The sequence below is a fragment of the Cyprinodon tularosa genome, unplaced genomic scaffold (assembly GCF_016077235.1).
Source record: "Cyprinodon tularosa strain WSP-4 unplaced genomic scaffold, ASM1607723v1 ctg13, whole genome shotgun sequence".
Lineage (NCBI taxonomy): Eukaryota > Metazoa > Chordata > Actinopteri > Cyprinodontiformes > Cyprinodontidae > Cyprinodon > Cyprinodon tularosa.
In genome coordinates, this window is record NW_024038114.1 from 1486078 (window position 1) to 1504283 (window position 18206).

Sequence of the window (18206 nt, forward strand, 5' to 3'; positions counted from 1 at the left end):
CCACCATGCTGTGACCGGCATTGGACTTCTGGGACTGAAGAACAAAGGACCTCTGGAGCAGGAGTATTTCTGAACTTCAGACAGGAATCCCAGGAAGAAGATCAGGAGTTCTTTACTGGATTCCTGTCTCAAGCTCTTAGTAATCCTGCTCCAGAGGTGGGGCAATTTGTCCTCAAATCCCTTAAAAATGAAGGCATTTCAACATGGACAGCCTTGTCGGAGACCTCAGCCACAGTCAAGTGGCAAAGAGTCAGGTGTCGATGAGCAGGCCCAACTGTTAGGGAGATGCTGTGTGGTCTTGGTATGGCAAGCCAGATTGATTGATGCCTTGAATACAACATATCAGTCTAAAAAGCCCGGGCAGAGTTCGATATTAAAGATGGGACCAGGATTGGATTAACATTGTCAGCAAAAAAACGGTAAGAATCAATTAGATAAATGTGGCACATACCCCAAAAACCAGGCAGGAGAGTAGCATAGATGTCCTCTTTTTTTTTTTTTTTTAAGAATAACTCTTACAGCAGCCAGCTGTTGTGGTTTTAACAATACATAGGGCAGCACAGTGCAGCAGGGGTTAGGACTCTTGCCTCACAGCAAGAAGGTCCTGGGTTTCAGTCTGGGGCTCAGCAGGAGTCTTATTGTTTGGAGTTTGGATATTCTCCCCATATCTGTGTACCGGTAGGTTTCCTCTGGGCGCTCTGGTTTCCCGACCACCAAAGATATACTGGTCAGGTTGGCCATTAGTGGTGGCAATGTTCAGTCACAGCAACTCAGGCTAATCCTCCATCCTGATCAACAGAATTTCATTTTATGTACCCTGTATGTATAATGTTTAATCTATATCCAGCTATTAAAACATTGATCTGATGCCGCTGCCCTCTTGACTCTTATGGTTTGAGAAAAGCTGCTGCATCATGGATCATTTTTGCTCTAGGAGTGAGGCATCATAAACTATGGCCTTCTACGCCTTAATTGGTCCAGAAAGTTTAGACCGGTGAATTTAGGCCTGCCCAGATTGACAAGCTGTCGATTGAGGAGCTGCATAATTACACAAGAGTTTTGGAGTTACGGAGGAAAATCCTAGAGGGTAAAAAGCATGTTTGTAGGGTCATCTCAGGTATTTCACCAGTAATACCTATTTATGACATAATCCTTAACATCTCAGGAGGAAAAGGCATTGAAGATAAATGCTTAAAAATTACCAAAAACAGAGAAAGATTCTAAATTAGAGTCAGTCCAATTTCCGTTCCCAATCATGCAGCTGTGTTAAGTAAGCCTGTATACCAAGTTATATATTCTCAGTAAAATACATTCTTGTCAAAATTATGATAATAATAGTTGAACTTTATTGATCTCACATTGGTGAAATTCATCTCTGCATTTAACCCATCCCCTTGGGGAGCAGTGGGCTGCCACTGTGCGGCGCCCAGGGAGCAATGTGGGGTAGGATCTTGTTCAGGGACCCTGAGGCTATGGGGATCGAACCGGGTACTTGCAACCTTCTCAGAGCACAAGCTCACTGTTCTAACTACAAGGCCAACACTGCCCCCCAATATATTCCATATCACATTAATGGAACCCAACAAATATAAGAGTAAAAGGGAATAAAGAGGCAGTTATTTAACTTTTATATATTTAATTTTCATCATTTGGCTTCATTCTATCTGCATTCTCCCACTCTGCATGAATTTGTTAGTTCAACCAATAACTTTATGTTCTCTTTGTTTTTGTTATTTTTGTCATAGTAGCTTCATCTGATCTATTCCTGTTTTGCTGTGACTCTATGTTGAAAAGAAATATCAACTGAGCACATTTAATTACAGATATTAGCATTGAGACTGTTATTCAGTGTTTAGACCTGTTTCTCTCCTAGACATATTGGCTGAGCTTCTACCGTGACAAACTGTATGTGTTCAGAGTTTGTCTGATTAATGCTTCATTTCTTTACCAGAGCCACCTATGGAGCTAGTTAATGGTTATCCTTTGTATCTATGCTTCTTTTTGTATGTCTGCTTCCTTCTCCTTGAATCCCGAGTCGGTTTCCGAATGTGCCTCACACTGAGTCTGATTCTGCTGTAGGTTTATTTCTGTTAGAAGGGAGTGTTAGGATACTTATGATTGATGATGTGTGAATTCATTACACCCTAATATTAGCTACCTGTTGCATGTCAGAATGGATGTTTTCCCCCAGAAGTTCATCTAATTGGGCCATTTCCTCGGTCCGGCTATATAAAGTTATAATCTTCATTCTGTATGTGGCAAAGATTTGGGGATGGAAGAGAGCGATGTCCTTCAACTAAGAACGAAGAAAGTGTAATATTTTGGTAAGGCTGGAGCCATGGATGTCTCCTCATCTGCAAAAGTGTATGATGTAATGATGTGATGATGTGGCAGACTGAAGTATAACATGCTTCTCTACCTGTTTGTCAGGCCACTTCCCGAGAAGTGAGCCCGGTTGGTAAGCAGCTGCATTCTGCAACCCAAAGCAACTTCTCTGATCTGAGTAAGATTACAATTTCTATCAAAATCTGTTGTCATTTCTCATTGTTATTTGATACATTGTGATGCGTTATTTAAAGAGTTTGTCTGGAGTGATCTCTTTTCAGGAAGAAAGAACCGGAGAGAGAAAGCTTCAAGGTGTAGACACAGAGCTTTCCTTTAACAGGAGTTTTCCCTCCCCACTGTTGGTGTGAAGGATTGCTGAAGAGTCACTGACAAAATGCAAGCGAATGTCTACTCTCTCTACATGCTGACATGATGCAATTAGCTGGTTTTCCTTCAATGGAAACTTGAACCAATATGACTATGATCTATTTGAAATTTCCTTCTGATGACATGTGTTGTAAATTGGCTCTTTATAAATCAAATGGACTGAACTGAATTGAATATTTGAGCCAAATAGGCCCTCAAGATGAATGACATAAACATGATTGTGGTGAAGGGAAATCTTTCATTCAAAGCAATGTCCTTAAGGTATGGCAGAAGCAACAGAAAAATTAAGAAACAGCAGGGCAGTTTTTGTCATAGATCCTGAAACTGAATCCCAAGAGACATGATTAAGGTATACTGTATCGCATAGATGTCTTGTTGTACTCTTTTCCAAATAGAAAGCATCAAACAGGGATTTGTAATCATTGTAGTCAATTAGAATAAGTTGAACATGAGCTAATAGAATGTTACAAATATAGATAAGAATGTAAAGTCTTAAAAACAGCTCTAAATAAAGTGGTAAATGTACTAAGAGATATATGAAAAATAACAGTAATCATTTATTAAGATAATTTGCATATTCATTAAATCAATCATCATTGTTATTCATCATGCTTACATGTATATTAATTCTGAAAATTCTATTATGTAATACTACCCCCAGTAGTTGTTTATTTGCAGTGACCCTTATTCAGCCACAGTGGGGCAGGATAGCCCAAAGAATCCCTGTCCATATGTGGGCATGAAAAATCTAGTTCAGCATATTTTTCTAAAAGAATACCCTTTCTTTTGTTATTTCACAATGAACCAAAAATGATTTTGTAGGTCTTCCTCTTTGTGTGCACTGTTAGTTTATGCTATCCTTGCCCGAGCAGTAAATTTAGGAGCCCTGTAATGTCCTCAAACCTTTATTGGTTTATTGCTGTGCTTCTTTCATTCAAGAGAAAGGATTATTGACTTTATCATATTTTTAACAAATACAAATAAAAAATTTTTTATTCTACGTTTGAAACCGATTTATCATCTTCTCAAAGATGTCTGTCTAATTTAATCATGATTGAGTAACAATATGAAAAATCTTTGGAGGTATGAGTACCTTTGGGCCTTACCTTGCTAAATACTCAGCTTACAGTAGCAACAGTTTATCAATTCAGTCCACCCTTTATAATTGTTTTTTGCATGTTTCTTTTGGTATATTGATATTTGGTTATAAGAAACGGTTATAAGGCCTCTCTGCCATCACCCTAATGTTTACTGCCCCTCTTAGATTCATCTTATAGTTGGGACATCGACTGGGTTGCTCCACTTTGAAATGACTTCAAATCATAGGAAAAGTGATGAGTCCCAGGTCACAATTCATTTTAAAAAAAGGAGTGGACACTAGTACAAATTAAAGGAGGAACCATGAGTCACAAGGAATGTTAGGTAAGTCACGAGGAGTTAGAAAACTCCCCGGGCTTGACTTTAACACAGGGTTTGACAATCAGGGGAAGAATGACAGTGGTGTAGCTCCTTAAATCCCCAGCAAACAAAGAAGAAAACACATGACAGGTGTGCCACCTGCCACAACTTGGCCTCGCCTCCCAACAGATGTCTGCTGTTTGGAAAGAGAGCTTCCTCAGCCAATAGAAACACAACAAACTTTGGGGTAGAATTGAACTCATTTTTTAATCAATTTTATATCTTTCTAAAAGCAACATGGTATTAGGAACATGTACAGTAGTATTCAGTAAATTGTAATATGGATTTCTTAGTCTAATATGATCCATCCATCCATCCATTACTTACAAGTAGAAAATCCTCATACATAACAGAAATAAAGGCTTTAAAAGCACAGTTTGTCTTTATATACAATGTGTTTACTTTGAATTGAGTTACTGAAATAGATAAGCATTTAAAAATTGAATAATTGATTTATATTATATATGTGCTTATATTTTTAAAACACATGTAAGTATGGTCTAATCTATCATGGAGTGATTTAAAAAGTATTCTCTAAGTGTCATAGTTACTATAATGAAGAAAAAACACAGTTAACTAGGCTTTCTGTAAAGCATCCCATGCACTTCTCTGTATTTATAGGGCTTTGGCACTTCATTTTTATCTACACAGTAAAAAATTTAAATCTAAATAAGTAATTTTTTCTTAAAATAAGTGCATTTGCTCTTGAATTGAAGAGGAAAGTGATACATATTTACTTTTGAAATAAGAAAAAAATATTCCATTGTCTTATTTCAAGTGCATATCATCTTATTATCTTATTTTAAGAGTAAAAATAGTCATCCAATTGGCAAGCTATCTCATTTACCTACTTACATTATGGGTAAATACACTTAACTTAAGACATTTTTACTTATTTCTAGATCATTTTTCCAGCGTATGCTCCTGTCTCAAGTGAAAACAGCAAGAAAACATGCATCCTTGACATGGACCTGAATGGCCATTTAGACCTCTTGAGTTAATATGTAACAGCTCCAGTAAAACTACAACATGATGCCAGCAGAACCAACGCTGCTTGTCATCATAAATTCTAATGGATTATACAAAGCCTTAAAAGCATCATAAACTCAAACATATTGGCGTCTGGACCACTTCAAAGCAGAAAAGACCTCATCAGTTAGACCATAGAAGATGAGTTAAGCCATTCTGCTGGCTTTCCTTCTTGCTCTTCGTGTGCAGAGATGAGGATCACAGACCACATTCCTTCAGTCATGAGGCGCAGCTGATCTGAGTCACAAGCCAGAGAGTGAAAGAGAGGAATAAGCGGAACTGGTTCAGGCATGAAAAGAGCAAAACGCCAACGTCTGTATTGGCACCAACCTGCTTTCGAGGAACCACTTTAAAGGCTCTTCTCTTTTTCGGGGACAAGTGCAGCAAGAATGACGAGGGGATACAAAGCTCGCCACTGTTTTCATAGCGTGGACTTTTAACCTAACTACAGGTGGGACACATTTAATCCTTTAAACAGCTTCTTGGAATCCCTATTCTTAGTTTGTGATTCTCATTGTTTGTATACTTATGAAAACCAACCTTTTTTTTAAAAGAAAGTTTGTGCAACACACTTCCAAATTATCTTAAGACATGCAAAATGTTTTGCTATAAGAAGTTATGCCATGTAACCCTTTGCTGAAATGTAAATATGAATCATGCCTCATCAGTAAACTTCAGTTGAGTTTCATCGTGACAGGAAATGTTTTTTTGTCAGGTTTCTAGCGACCCTACTCACTAAGAGATGCTGTTTACAGATAACTGTTGTTTTTATGGCACCCTGGTCTGTGTGGAGACATAATGCCGAACATGCTGCTTTTGATAAGATGCAGGCTTCTTCTTACATGCTTGCAAAACACACAACCAAGCAATGAGAGCTTTGTGCTAGCATTACCAAGCAAGGAAGTGAAAATGAAAGAAGGCAAACTCAAGAGGGAAGGGTTTTGTTTTGACACCTCGTTGTTAAAAATATGTCAGACACATTAAAAACATAACTGTAATGGAAATAGAGCAGGGGGGTTGGGTCTGCAAGAAGGATTTGGGTTTCTTGTTTGCCCCTTTATTTGCTGTTTGTCCGTGAGGTTAATGGACGTGCTTTTGATAAAGCCATAGGCTGTTCTGTACACTGTTATCAGATGAAAACACCGACAACCAAAAAGAGATTTTGAAAGAATAAACAGAAAAGACATTAAAAGAGCCTGCAGAGTTACTGCAGCCTGCAGAGATGCTGTTACTGCAGCAAAGACTATGGAGGCTGTAAAAGCAGAAGTGATGGTTTCCTGTTATTTCTCAAACTTGATGTATCTTTGGAGAACAGTGAGCGTATATCTCAGAGATTAAAATCTACGGTCTGTTACTGGGGCTGTCTGCTAAGCGATTCTAAGTCGTTCTGGCATAGAAGTTCTGCTTTTTGAACCGTGACATGTTAAAACCCTTCCGCTTCACATACAGACCTTTCAGCCCTGCCAGAGGAGCTCATGGCACCAGCTGGGATGTCCAAAGTAGGTTTTTACACACTGATAATAATCTGAATATATTTGATAAAGGTAATTATGTGGGGTTAATTTTAATTACATTTCTCATTGAGTTATTCTTTTTTAGTAGAATGTCGTAGAGGAAGTATAGTCGTTTATGTACTTTCTTTTATCACTTAGGGTTGATTATTGGCTCATCTGTTTCTGTCTTAGATGAAACTACTACCACCGTTAACCTTGTACATTTCTCTCACATAGAATGAAAGGAGAACACTTCTGGATCAGTGTTCCTCTTTTGCATTTGCTCTGTTTGCTGAAACCCCCCCAGTCAGTCCTGAAAGGCCACTAACACTGAGCTGCTTCATCTGGAGGCTTCTTCCTGTTAAAGGGAAGTCTTCCTTCACACTGCCGCTATGTATGCTCAGGATGAGGAATTACCACAGAGTCAACAACACCATGAAAATGCCCTGTCGCTTCATTCTCACCTAGAAGTAAAGGCTGCAAGTAAATGACTTGATGCAGTCTGCTGAGTTTCCTTACACTCAATATTTTTTACCAATTTGTCTAAATGCTTTGACGGAACCGACACGGTAAAGTGTGTTTAAGTGAGATTTGGTGTGAAATTACTTTGTAACTGTTCTCAAAGGAATTGTCTGTTTGTTGAACAGAACAGGAGTCAAGTATACGTGCCTTAATCTCAGAAGAAAATATGCTTTATATTTTCTTCTTTGGGTGAAGATGGGTAGTTCAGTAAACCCCAGTCTAACTCAAAAATGCCATGATACACATGTTGGCCTGCAATGGAAATGTAGTGTCACAATTTTGTACATTTTTGGAAATGTAGTGTCACTACATTTTATTTTGCCTGTTCATCTACTTTGATTCGTAACCATGTCATATGACTGTTAAGTATGTTGCAAGGAAAATCAAAATGGCAGATATTCTCACACTCACATTGAAAATGCACAATCTTTTTTATTTATTTATTTATTATTTTATTTATTTCGAACAGACAGTAAAAACAATCAAGAAAGAAAAAAAATTGAATGAAACAAACTTAAGAATGAAAATATAAAACAAATTATTTTGCCCATGTGACATGTAAATTTTATATTTTCTGTTCGAAAAGGAGCAGGTAGAAGATACATCTTATAATGTCCTGCCCCTTTCCTACTTGTCAATTTATCCTCAATTAAATGTCAAAACATCAAAAAAACACTTGTTTCCATTCCACATGATGTTTAGCCATGTACAATTATTTTAAGTTCTATTTATGTCATCAATTACATTATAGACTATTAAACAGTCATATAGCGTATTTTGAAATGAGCTCGGTTTTAATCAGTTTATTAAATTGGTTTGCATTTTGAATTTTTTTAAACTCATCATTCAATCCATTCCAGACATTTACTCCACACACAGATAAACAAAAACTCTTTCTGGTTGTTTTAAAGTGTTGTTTTTTTAAAGTATCCTTCACCTCTTAGATCATAACCCCCTTCTCTGTCACCAAACATTTCCTGTATATTGTGTGGAAGTTTTTGATTTCGAACCTTAAACATGAATTGAGAAGTTCTAAATATTACCAGGTCCCAGAATTTCAGTATATTTGATTTGATAAATAACTGGTTTGTGTGTTCCCGGTATCCCACTTTATGTATTATTCGGTTTGATTTATTTTGTAAAACGTATAATGGCTGTAAATTTGTTTTGTATGTATTCCCCCAAACTTCCACACAATATGTTAAATGTGGTACAATCTTAAAGATATAAGTTTCTGTTATTTTCTTTTTATGGCATTCATCAGAACAACAATGCATAATATTTTTTTCTAATCCTTAGGGAATGCATACAGGAATGTGATCAGTATGCCACATCAGTTTATTAAGAAGGCACCATCTACTCACTGCTACATTAGGGTATTAGTGTATGGAGTTATTCTGTGATTCGGTTTGGTTATTCTGTTCTGCTTTATCTCAGGTGCCTGGTGTTAGCTTTAGCTACCTTAAATGGGAGATTAAACTAGGTCTCACTTGCTATGACTTTTGCTTTATGTTATTGTTATATAAACAGGCTTTGCAGGGGAAAAAGTATTAGTGGGTGCAAAGGACTGCACCATTCACTAAAGAACCATTGCCAGCTGTTTTGTTTGCTTTGCTACCTGCTTTTTTTGCTTTTGTTTTGGCTTCTATTTTATTTTTTAACTACTTTTTAGGTGTAAAGCACTTTGAATTGTCCTTATATAGAACTGCTCTATACAGATAAACTTACATACATTACTTACATACTTGCTTAGTCTGACTTACTTTAACTTATTGGTTTTTTTTAATCACTTAATAACACTAATCAGCTGATAATCAGCTAGATATGTGAAATAAAAAAAAAAATCCATACTTTCACTTTTGCTCTGCTAAATTTTGCTTCCAAAAATTATTTAATTTTCTATCTAACTCCTTTTGCCTGAAAATCCAATGCTATTTTAGCTTAAAAACCATGGCTAAATTACTAACTTTGACCCAGTATTTTGAAACGAATCAAAGAATTTTAATCTTTGATTGTGTGTTTTCAAGTGTTTTAAATCTTCTTTTTGTTCACTGTATTCACAACAATTAGGGTATTAGTTTTAGCATTTGCCAATGATTTGCTTCTTTTTGGAAAAGGGAAGATAACTCATTTACTTTTTGTTATTTTGAAAGTTTTCAACATTTTATACATATAAACTATTGTACCTGTTTGTTTTATGTCTAGTAAACAATTTCTAGCAGCCATAGTCCATTTGGCTTTATTCTTGTATAACAAATGATAATCCTAAGTGCGTGAATTGAAGGCAACTTGACATGACTGTGACTGTGACAGGGTACAGGAACGGCTGATGTGATGGAGGAAAACGATGGGGGTTGCCAGGAGGAATCTGATGTGGACTTTGAAATCAGACCAGCCATATCTGACGTACACACCAATAACAACAGATCTACATGGACAAATGGTATTTAAATATTTTTAAGAACATAAATAAATGGAGTTCAGTTACATTTATACATTGATATTTAACAATTATATCATCTAAATGTAACCTTCACAAAAGTAAGCCGGGAGAAATTCACTTTTATATTATTTATTTTTTGTAGTTTCATTGTATAGTCTGTAATATTTGTGTGGTCTTTAGTAAAGGTTGTTGGAAATGTAAAATCTTATTTACATATAGCAGAACAGTTATAGACCTATATGCATTTTTTGTTACAACTATCAACTTCCATTATTTAGTCAAATTGTGGTGGACAGATAATTTGGAATTGGAATGAACACTCTACACATTGACATACAAGAAGAATACAAGAGAAAATTTATTGTAGGATGTTTTTTTATTCATCGACCACTTGTTCTGGATAAGACTTTGAAGTCCTGAGTGTTTCTGCCATTAAGTCTACAGTATATATGACCCAATGGAAAAAAAAAAACAACAACCTTGGATTAAATAAAATTAGATGGTTGACTGATGATGTGACAGGTACCTGATAGTGGCAGTGGTGGATCTATCGGGGGCAAGAGGGGGAGCACTCACCCCCCTGCTCTAGGAGCCAGCTGGCCTCCTAACTGATGTCAATAAAATGTCTATCTAAATAACCATTTTTCTGTTCAAATGTCATGTGAATTTAAACGAACTTTGTGTGAATTAGACATGGTTCCGTCTATTGGAGTGAATTAGACAGGTGTAATATCTTCATACGCTGACCTTACAGTTTTAACAAACAGGAAGTAGAGGTAGCCAATATCAGCAACACGGATCTTTTCAGGATTAATCTCAGCTTCAGAAATGCAGGTTTGCCTGGTGTCTGGAGAGGAGAGATGATAATTAGTGAAGGTGATTTCAGTGGAGACATTTCTATTTTCTTTGGACAAAATGTGAGAATTGAGAAGTAAGAAAAGACTCAGAGACTTGAGGAAGCAGGAATGATTGTGAGGAAAAGGATGGTCACTGGTAAAGGAGGCAACTGAAAGTGCGACAGCTGAAAAAATGTGTAAAGATGAGGAAAATGAGGAAAGCATATGTGGTCAAGATGAAAAGATTTCAGTCAGAGAGAGAGGCTGTGCAGTGGAAACTGATTACGGAGAGAAGGTGTTAACAGTGTCTGGGAATCAAGCCTATCCAACTGAACCATATGTGTATACTATTTTTTGTTCTCTGTATGAAATGCAGTACAGAGATATTAGTTTGGATCTTTCGTGAGAAATTTTGCTGCTTATATCCTAAAAGTGATCGCTAAAATTACTGCATCGTAATTAAAGTAACTTTTTTCTGTTTGTCTTGATTTATTTTATTCATTAATTTTCTTTTACTTGGTTAGCTATACCTCAATGCTGCCTTTGTTTCCTAGAAAAAAAATTTTCAATTGAAAGTTTCAAGGTGGTTTTCTTTAAGGTTTTTCTATTTGCATATGAGAAATTTCTTACATATCTCAATAAAGGTGCCCAGCTTTGCCACCTTGGTTAGATATTTTGCATCTCCTTTGCCCCTCCCCCATATAAAGTTACCATAATTGGCAGGGAGGTGTGAGGCTGAGGGTTGACTTGCTTGGGAACCTTTTAAATGTTGCTTACCCTTCCAGTTTTTCAATGTTTTCCATCCTCATAAAATCAAATTGTTTCACATTCTGCATTTATAAATTATTGAAACTAGATTTTTATTGATTAAATAATCACTGTCTTCTTTTTTGTCTTTGACAGGTCAGTGTGTTGCTGCAATCCCAACCAGATCTATGTTTAATCCCAGATTTGATCTTTCTCTCTGTCGGGCCAAATTGGAGAGGAATGGTTTTGAGGTTTGTTGAAGCTCAGAGATTATAATCTAAGGCAGATTTTACTCTTATCACATGATGTTAATTAGTTTGTTTTCATTAGATTCCTGTCAGTGACATGGAGATTCCACTGAAAATAGCCCTGGACGTCCCCTCAGTCAGACGATACATGGTTTTCAACTCCGGCCTTTTCCACTTTTTAATGGCACCGGTATTTTTTTTAAACCCTCTTGGTTTTACTTCTTTAGTTTCACTTCTTTAACAATTATGGTTTTTGTCCTTCAGAATATAACATTTGTGCAAAGACAATTTTGAGCAGAGTTAAACAAGGAAGCAGTAAGCTTATATACCAAGGTACAATAGAGTTAATATATATGCATACACATACACCTGGACCAAATTGTTGGTACCCCTTCTTTAATGAAAGAAAAACCCATGATGGCCATTGAAATAGCTCCTAAATGTGACATTGCTTTTAAACCCTGCTTTTACAGATTTATTTTAAAAATAAATCCATGAAATAGGCCTTGACAAAAACGATAGTACCCCTTGAAAGACTGAAAATAGTGTGACCAGATATGGGGCTACAGGTAGTCACTGTGCTGTATTGACATGGTTAACTTTATCTAGTTTCAATTCAGTTTATTTATATTGTGCCAATTAACAACATGTCATCAGGGACAATACAATCAGATCATACAGTCAGATTGGTTCAAAAAGTTGTATTTCTATTAGAAACCTGCTGATTGCAGCAAGTCATTGACTTTGCAGGACACTCTCCTCTTGGATGAGCATGTTGTGAGAGTAGATATTCGCTTTGATTTTGTTGTTCACTCTTCAGCAATCCCTCACACATAGCATGTATGCAGCAACAGTGGAGAGAAAAACTCCCATTTAACAAGAAGAAACCTCCAGCAGAACCAGGCTCAGTTTGAGCAGCATTCTGCAGAGGCAGACTGGGAGTTCAAGGAGAGAGATGCAGGCATACAAAGGGAAAATAGAAGCACTGATCCATAAATACTTTCTGTTAGAAAAGATAATGGTAAACTGACTCCACAGATGGCTCTGTCAAGGGAAGAAACAGCTAAGCAGACAAGCTCTGAGCCAGTTTTCTGAGCCATGTCATGGGAATGAAAGAGAGCACATACAGTTTGTCACAGTAAAATCTGAGCCCATACGAGATAAACCGGAAGAAACACTAAAACCCAACTCTATCAAGAATAACCGAAGGTGCTGATGGCAGAAGCCCAGCTGATATTCCTCTCCAAGATGGATTCAAAGCTAAACAATTAAGCTACTATGATGAAAAAAAATAGAGACGACATAAAGTAAGGGGTTAAACTAACAAAAACTGGAGATAGAATAAAGATAGAATGAAGCAGAATGGTCAAAAGTGGTCCTCGTGTCCTCCAGCAGACTAAGACTATAGCAGCAACTATAATGGGAGCTCAGGATAACATGAGAGACTCTAACTATAAGCTTTATTAAAAAAGAAAGTTTTAAGTCTAGTCTTAAAAGTAGACAGTGTGTGTCTGTGTATATATACATATACTTTTCAACTTTATTGCAATAATCAAATTGCAGGGGGGTTTAAATCTTATGGTTTGTTTGGGGATACAAATCTTTATTGTTTTTTAGTTGTTTTTTTTTACAGTTAGAATTTGTCTAATTTGAAGGCAAGTTATTTTAATTCTGGTTTCCTCTGCCTTCACCAGGTGCTGTACGTGGTGTTATGGTGCGCAGGTTTTTCAACCCTACACCTTTATATCACTGTAACTGATTACTGGGTCCTCATTCTCTCTGTCAGTCTCATCGCTATCCTCCTCACCACTGCCATCATCTTCATTCTTCATCACAGTAACAAAAAAGTAGGCAAGCCATGGTGTTGAATTATAAAACCTTACATGAATGTTAAAAAGTTAAAGTTCTTTTCTTCTGTTTAGATCAACATCAACATAGATGTTCGGTTAGTCCAGGTGAATGAGAGGATGATGAAACACAAATTGTTGGTGGCTGTTGCAGACTGGGTGCAGAACTGCACAGGACACATGCAGGTTTGTGTCACCAAGCAAGATATGTGTATGCCTGAAGGGTATATCTGGATAGTCTGTGCCTGATTTAAAGAGAATATACACAAAGCATCAAGAACAATGGGCCATCTGCATCACTGGTGATAGATTGTTTTTTTTTACAGCTTTTCATGTTTGGCCTAAACCTTGTGTAATTCTGGGGTAATTTTGTGTCAGCACCTTATCTTGGTCCATGGTGCTGTTTGGAGGAGCCTGGCAGCAGGCTGGGGCTCCACACCAAAATACAATGGAACTCCAACATTTTCCTGTGTCACAATGATCCAATTAAAATCCTAACTTAAATCCAATCTAGAATCCATAACAACTTAAAAATGAATGTTCATTGACACTGCCTCCTGCAGTGGAAAGAATTAAATACTATCAATGCTTCAGCGGTCGCACCATCACTGATGACGGATGGTGTCTTTGCTGTTGTTTACTCAGTTGGAAACAAACCGCAGATTTACAAACCTCTTGTATTCTTGTATGTGTGTCTCTGCAGTTGTACTTTGTGTACTGGGACATGTCCAACTGTTTGAGGACACTGTCTGATACTTTAGAGGAGCTCAGCTTTGTGGCAGATGACACCCAGGTGAGAGTCGAGTACATCTGTCATTCTTCTGCTGTTTTATTAATTTGTCTGAAGTTCCAGCAGAGACATGAGCTAGAATAGAGGGCGAGTCCTTGTGGTTTCAAGCCCTGTGTCAGAACAATCAAATCAGTCCGTTTCTTCTCAGAAAACCATGAAGAGCAGAATGTCACATCTCGTCTTGGTGATGGAGGTCCCTCCCATAGACCCCGAGGCCGCTGTTTCAGAAGTTGAGCAAGACTGTGATGAAAACAAACCTCTGCTAAGAAATGAGGACACAAGAAGCAGTACATCTTCCAGCCAGCAGGGGGCCCCAAAGGTCACTTCTAATTACAGCCTTGTTCCTGAAGCTTTACTACCTGCCCAGGTGAGAGGCCAGGATGTTTGTGACTGCTTGGTAATATTATAAAACTATTGTTACCTTTATAAGAGATAAAATAATACAGTCTAGGTTTGATCAACTCTCAGGCTCTGATTGATTCAAATCAATTTATTACATTTGATGTATGTGATTTATAGCTAAAGAGAGGTGAGTATCCAAAAATTGAAAACAAATCAGAGTGACACTAGTTAAGCATAGTTTTATTAAAGCCACATTAAAGAGGAGCCATTAATAAAATTACTCAATATGGTAAAAAAAAGCAACTCATGGTAACATCTAATGTACTGTTTACAATAAAACATAAGTACCAGTCTGTATCTAAAATAAAAAAAAGTAAAACCATAAGAATAACATAATTACATAATTATCAAGATAACATTTATGAAACTAATACTTACAGTAAACATAACATCTTAGAGTGTAAAGTATGTCCAGTAAAAATATCTATTGTCGATTAAGTTGATCTTGAAAAGCAATAGAAGGTTTAGCAGATAGAAAGTAAAGCTTGGTTCTAAAAAGTAAGGTAAATTCAATGTGTGTCTGGAGTATTTTTGTATAAAACAAATGAAGTTATTCCCAGTGGGTGAGAGTAGCCTGATTAGTTTGTTCAAGAGCACCAATACTTTAGAATAACATTACTGAGATAAAAGTATGGTGAAGTTAGTCTATTCCTGAAAGAATATTTCAATATATGTTTACTTAAAAAAGTCTGTCCAGTAAATGTTTCTAAGTTATTATAAATAGTTATCACTCACCTCTTAAACTAAGTCCATCTATAGGAAAAAAAAAAAAAAAAAGCAAAAGGAACTGATTGCATGTACATTACTTTCTGTGTAAAGTAGTACTTTATTCCCAACAACTACTCTGTGGGTTTTAACCTAAAAGGCAAAATCTATTAGAGATTGAGAAGTAATTTTTGGTAATCTTAATTAACTTAAAAGAGAAAAGGTTTACAATTATTTAAATGTCCCACATTGATTGCATGACTTATGCATTGCATGACTTAAATGGAAAAATGAATGACTGCTGGTTGCATTACTGCTTTTTACAGGGGGGTTTGAATCCCTGTGATAGACTGCTATGTCCAGGGTGTACACAAAGGCCTTTTGGAGATATTAATGAAATAAATTAAAGCCCAAAATTAATGTTCTTAATGACCATGGTGGATGTTTAATAGAACCTTGTTGTATTTGTGTCTTTATTCCAGGCAAAAGCATACCAACTTCTGATGACGTATAGCGCAGCTTATGTGAAGCTGCTTGTATCTGAGAGGCTGTCGGGGCCAACCCATCATCGTCTGAGGCCCCTGAGGAATCACTGCACCATGGCTCCCCTCTGCCTCTGCCAGTACGTTAAGAAGAAAATCCTTCAGTAAGAAGAAAAATCACACACAGGAACCTGGATTTAGTGTTGAAGGAAAACAGAGAAACAAAGACTGGACAGCATCTGTTCTTCCAAAGTAAATATAGATTTAGGTTATTTTTATTTACTAATTATGGTTTTTGGGCTGTAATACTTGGATTCATTTAGCTGGGCTGCTGATTTTCTGCCAGCTATGTGTTTGTTCCACCTGGATGTTAATTTGTTCGCATTGAGCCAAATGCTGTCAACATTCAGCCCAACTGCTGGAAAACAATATTTATAATTGTTTATACAGAACCATCATGACCATATTTACTACATTGTGTCGTTTAAATTATTCGTACCAATGATATTATGTAGCGCTGTTTGATTTAATGTTCTGTATAGTAAACTGCAGAGAGGATGCTCTGGGTCTGAGGTCTTCACTTGCAGGACTGATCTTTTTTTCTTACACGTCATAAAGGGATGAACACACACAATATGTATGGATACCATGTTAGAGGCATTGCTTCAAGTGTGTACTCTTGATCCGAATGTTGAAAAATACCTTCTTTTTTGTATCAGAACTTATTAAATATCAAATGTTTTTTTATTTAATATTTAAAATACTTTTGTACTCATCTTAGTGTTTGATATTATTATAAATTATCAAATAGAGACAACATGTTTTCCCACTGTGGTTCATTAGAAAAAAAATGATTTTAAACCTAGCCCAACATAAAAAAAAAACTATTCACCTGTTACAGCTTATAGCTTGTGCTAAATTAAACAACAATTTCACCCCGAATATGTTCAGAAAAATAACAAAAGTGCTTCAATAAGAAATTCATGAAAAACACTCAAGAGAGTGCAAGAAACATTTTTTTTGTACAACATAACCTTAGAGGCATTAATGCTGATACTGGTGCTTAATTTTTTTTGTTTATAGATCCTAAATATGATTGTTAACTAGGATTATTAACTTTTTAACTTTACTATTTAACTTTTCAATGAGCTTTTTACCTTTTTTCTTGATTTAACTTTTTTTCTCAACTTAATTTACGGTAGATAATATATCATTCAAGAGCTCATCTAATTGGTCAAATGCCAAAATAAGATGTACAGCCATCTTGTGATTCTAGACCTCACTGAGGTAAGTAATCAAAAATGGTAAGTTTCTCTATAAAGGGATGACTGGAATTTGACATTTAAAGAAAAAAAAAGATAGATTAGAGTGATAATAAGGGGGATTAGCGGCAACCTGTTTCTGCAGAATCACAGATGGCCATTTAGCTTCCTGAGGTGATCCTCCGTCTGTGAGATCGTTTAACTTGGCCTCACGCTGCACGCCTCTATCCTCCATCACACGATCTCAGCTTCCCCTGGGTTAGCCTTGCTGGATGCTCGCTGTGTGTGTTTGTCTCATCCTGCTGCACCCATGTCGGGCTGCAATCTCAGCTGCAACATCAGGGTCTGATGATGGATGGAGGCTGGAAACGTTTCAGGGAGTTGGGAAGAAAATGTCCATGCAGAACTGAAAATGGTGGTTTACCTTCAACGAAGAACAATCCCCATTATTGTAAAAGTTTGATTAATTAACTAAATTTTTAAGTAATGCTTATTTTTTTATTTTGATTTATGAATTACCCAGGTATAAAAAAATATATTTCTTCAAAGGATGAACCATTTTTGCTTCCAAAAACAGCAAATAAACTATTAATATTTAAAATTATTCTACAGGCATGTTATTACTGTCTTAAAACAAACTTCCTGAAAACATAAAAAATATCAGTTTGACATAAAACTGTATATGCAGCATTAAACTGGCTCAGTGTTGGGAGGGTGTGTTACAGGGTGATGTGAAATATTAGATTTCTGCCAACTTTGGTTGTGGACCAAAATGTTTGGTTTCACTCTGATCATTCCAAAAAAAAGAAAATTAAAAATAATCCACTGGTTTTTGTTTCCAAGTTTGAAGATGTTTCACTTCCCATTCAGGAAGCTTAATTCAAAATGTCAGGAATAGCGTTGAATGTGACTGACGCTTATCGGGCCAGAAGACCTTTATCTTGCAAACATACTAATGGTTTGATGTTGACAGATTCTCTCTGCTGCTACTGTACTAATTTATTATGCTTCTTAGTCATTTCTCTGATAAAGGTTCTTCTTCTACAATAGTAAGCACAGGTCCAGTTTCAGAACTTAATTCTGCTCTTCACACCCTCACCAGTGGCTCCTGTTAACATTGCCTGCAAATGGCCAAGGACTTAGCAAATATTTAAATTTAATAATAAAAATTCAAGTTTTGTGAGTTTTAATGTTATATCTTTCACCTCCTAATGGCATTTCTCAAAACAG

General features: G+C 36.5%; 1 protein-coding gene across 3 annotated transcripts; it reads left to right on the top strand.

Annotated features, from left to right (window-relative positions):
- Window positions 1-5356: 5356 nt before the first annotated feature.
- LOC119778030 (transmembrane protein 268) lies at window positions 5357-16461 on the top strand. 3 transcript variants are annotated; one of them, XM_038277063.1, is made up of 9 exons: window positions 5357-5650; window positions 9528-9657; window positions 11397-11491; window positions 11571-11678; window positions 13183-13335; window positions 13411-13521; window positions 14039-14128; window positions 14274-14492; window positions 15715-16461. In XM_038277063.1, exons 2-9 carry the CDS (start codon window positions 9549-9551, stop codon window positions 15880-15882), a joined length of 1053 nt encoding a protein of 350 aa, XP_038132991.1. In that variant the 5' UTR covers window positions 5357-5650; window positions 9528-9548; the 3' UTR covers window positions 15883-16461. The 3 variants fall into 3 exon arrangements, with proteins under 3 accessions (XP_038132991.1, XP_038132990.1, XP_038132992.1); XM_038277062.1 differs by lacking the exon at window positions 5357-5650 and adding an exon at window positions 6565-6698; XM_038277064.1 differs by lacking the exons at window positions 5357-5650; window positions 13183-13335 and adding an exon at window positions 6565-6698.
- The last annotated feature ends 1745 nt before the right edge of the window (window positions 16462-18206 follow it).

Bases quoted from the DNA above. Each gene is read 5' to 3' on its own strand.
- LOC119778030 (XM_038277062.1), top strand. From the start codon at position 6,675: ATGGCACCAGCTGGGATGTCCAAA. The intron at 9,658-11,396 runs GTATTTAAATAT...TGTCTTTGACAG, and splicing joins CAGATCTACATGGACAAATG to GTCAGTGTGTTGCTGCAATC. The intron at 14,129-14,273 runs GTGAGAGTCGAG...GTTTCTTCTCAG, and splicing joins TTGTGGCAGATGACACCCAG to AAAACCATGAAGAGCAGAAT.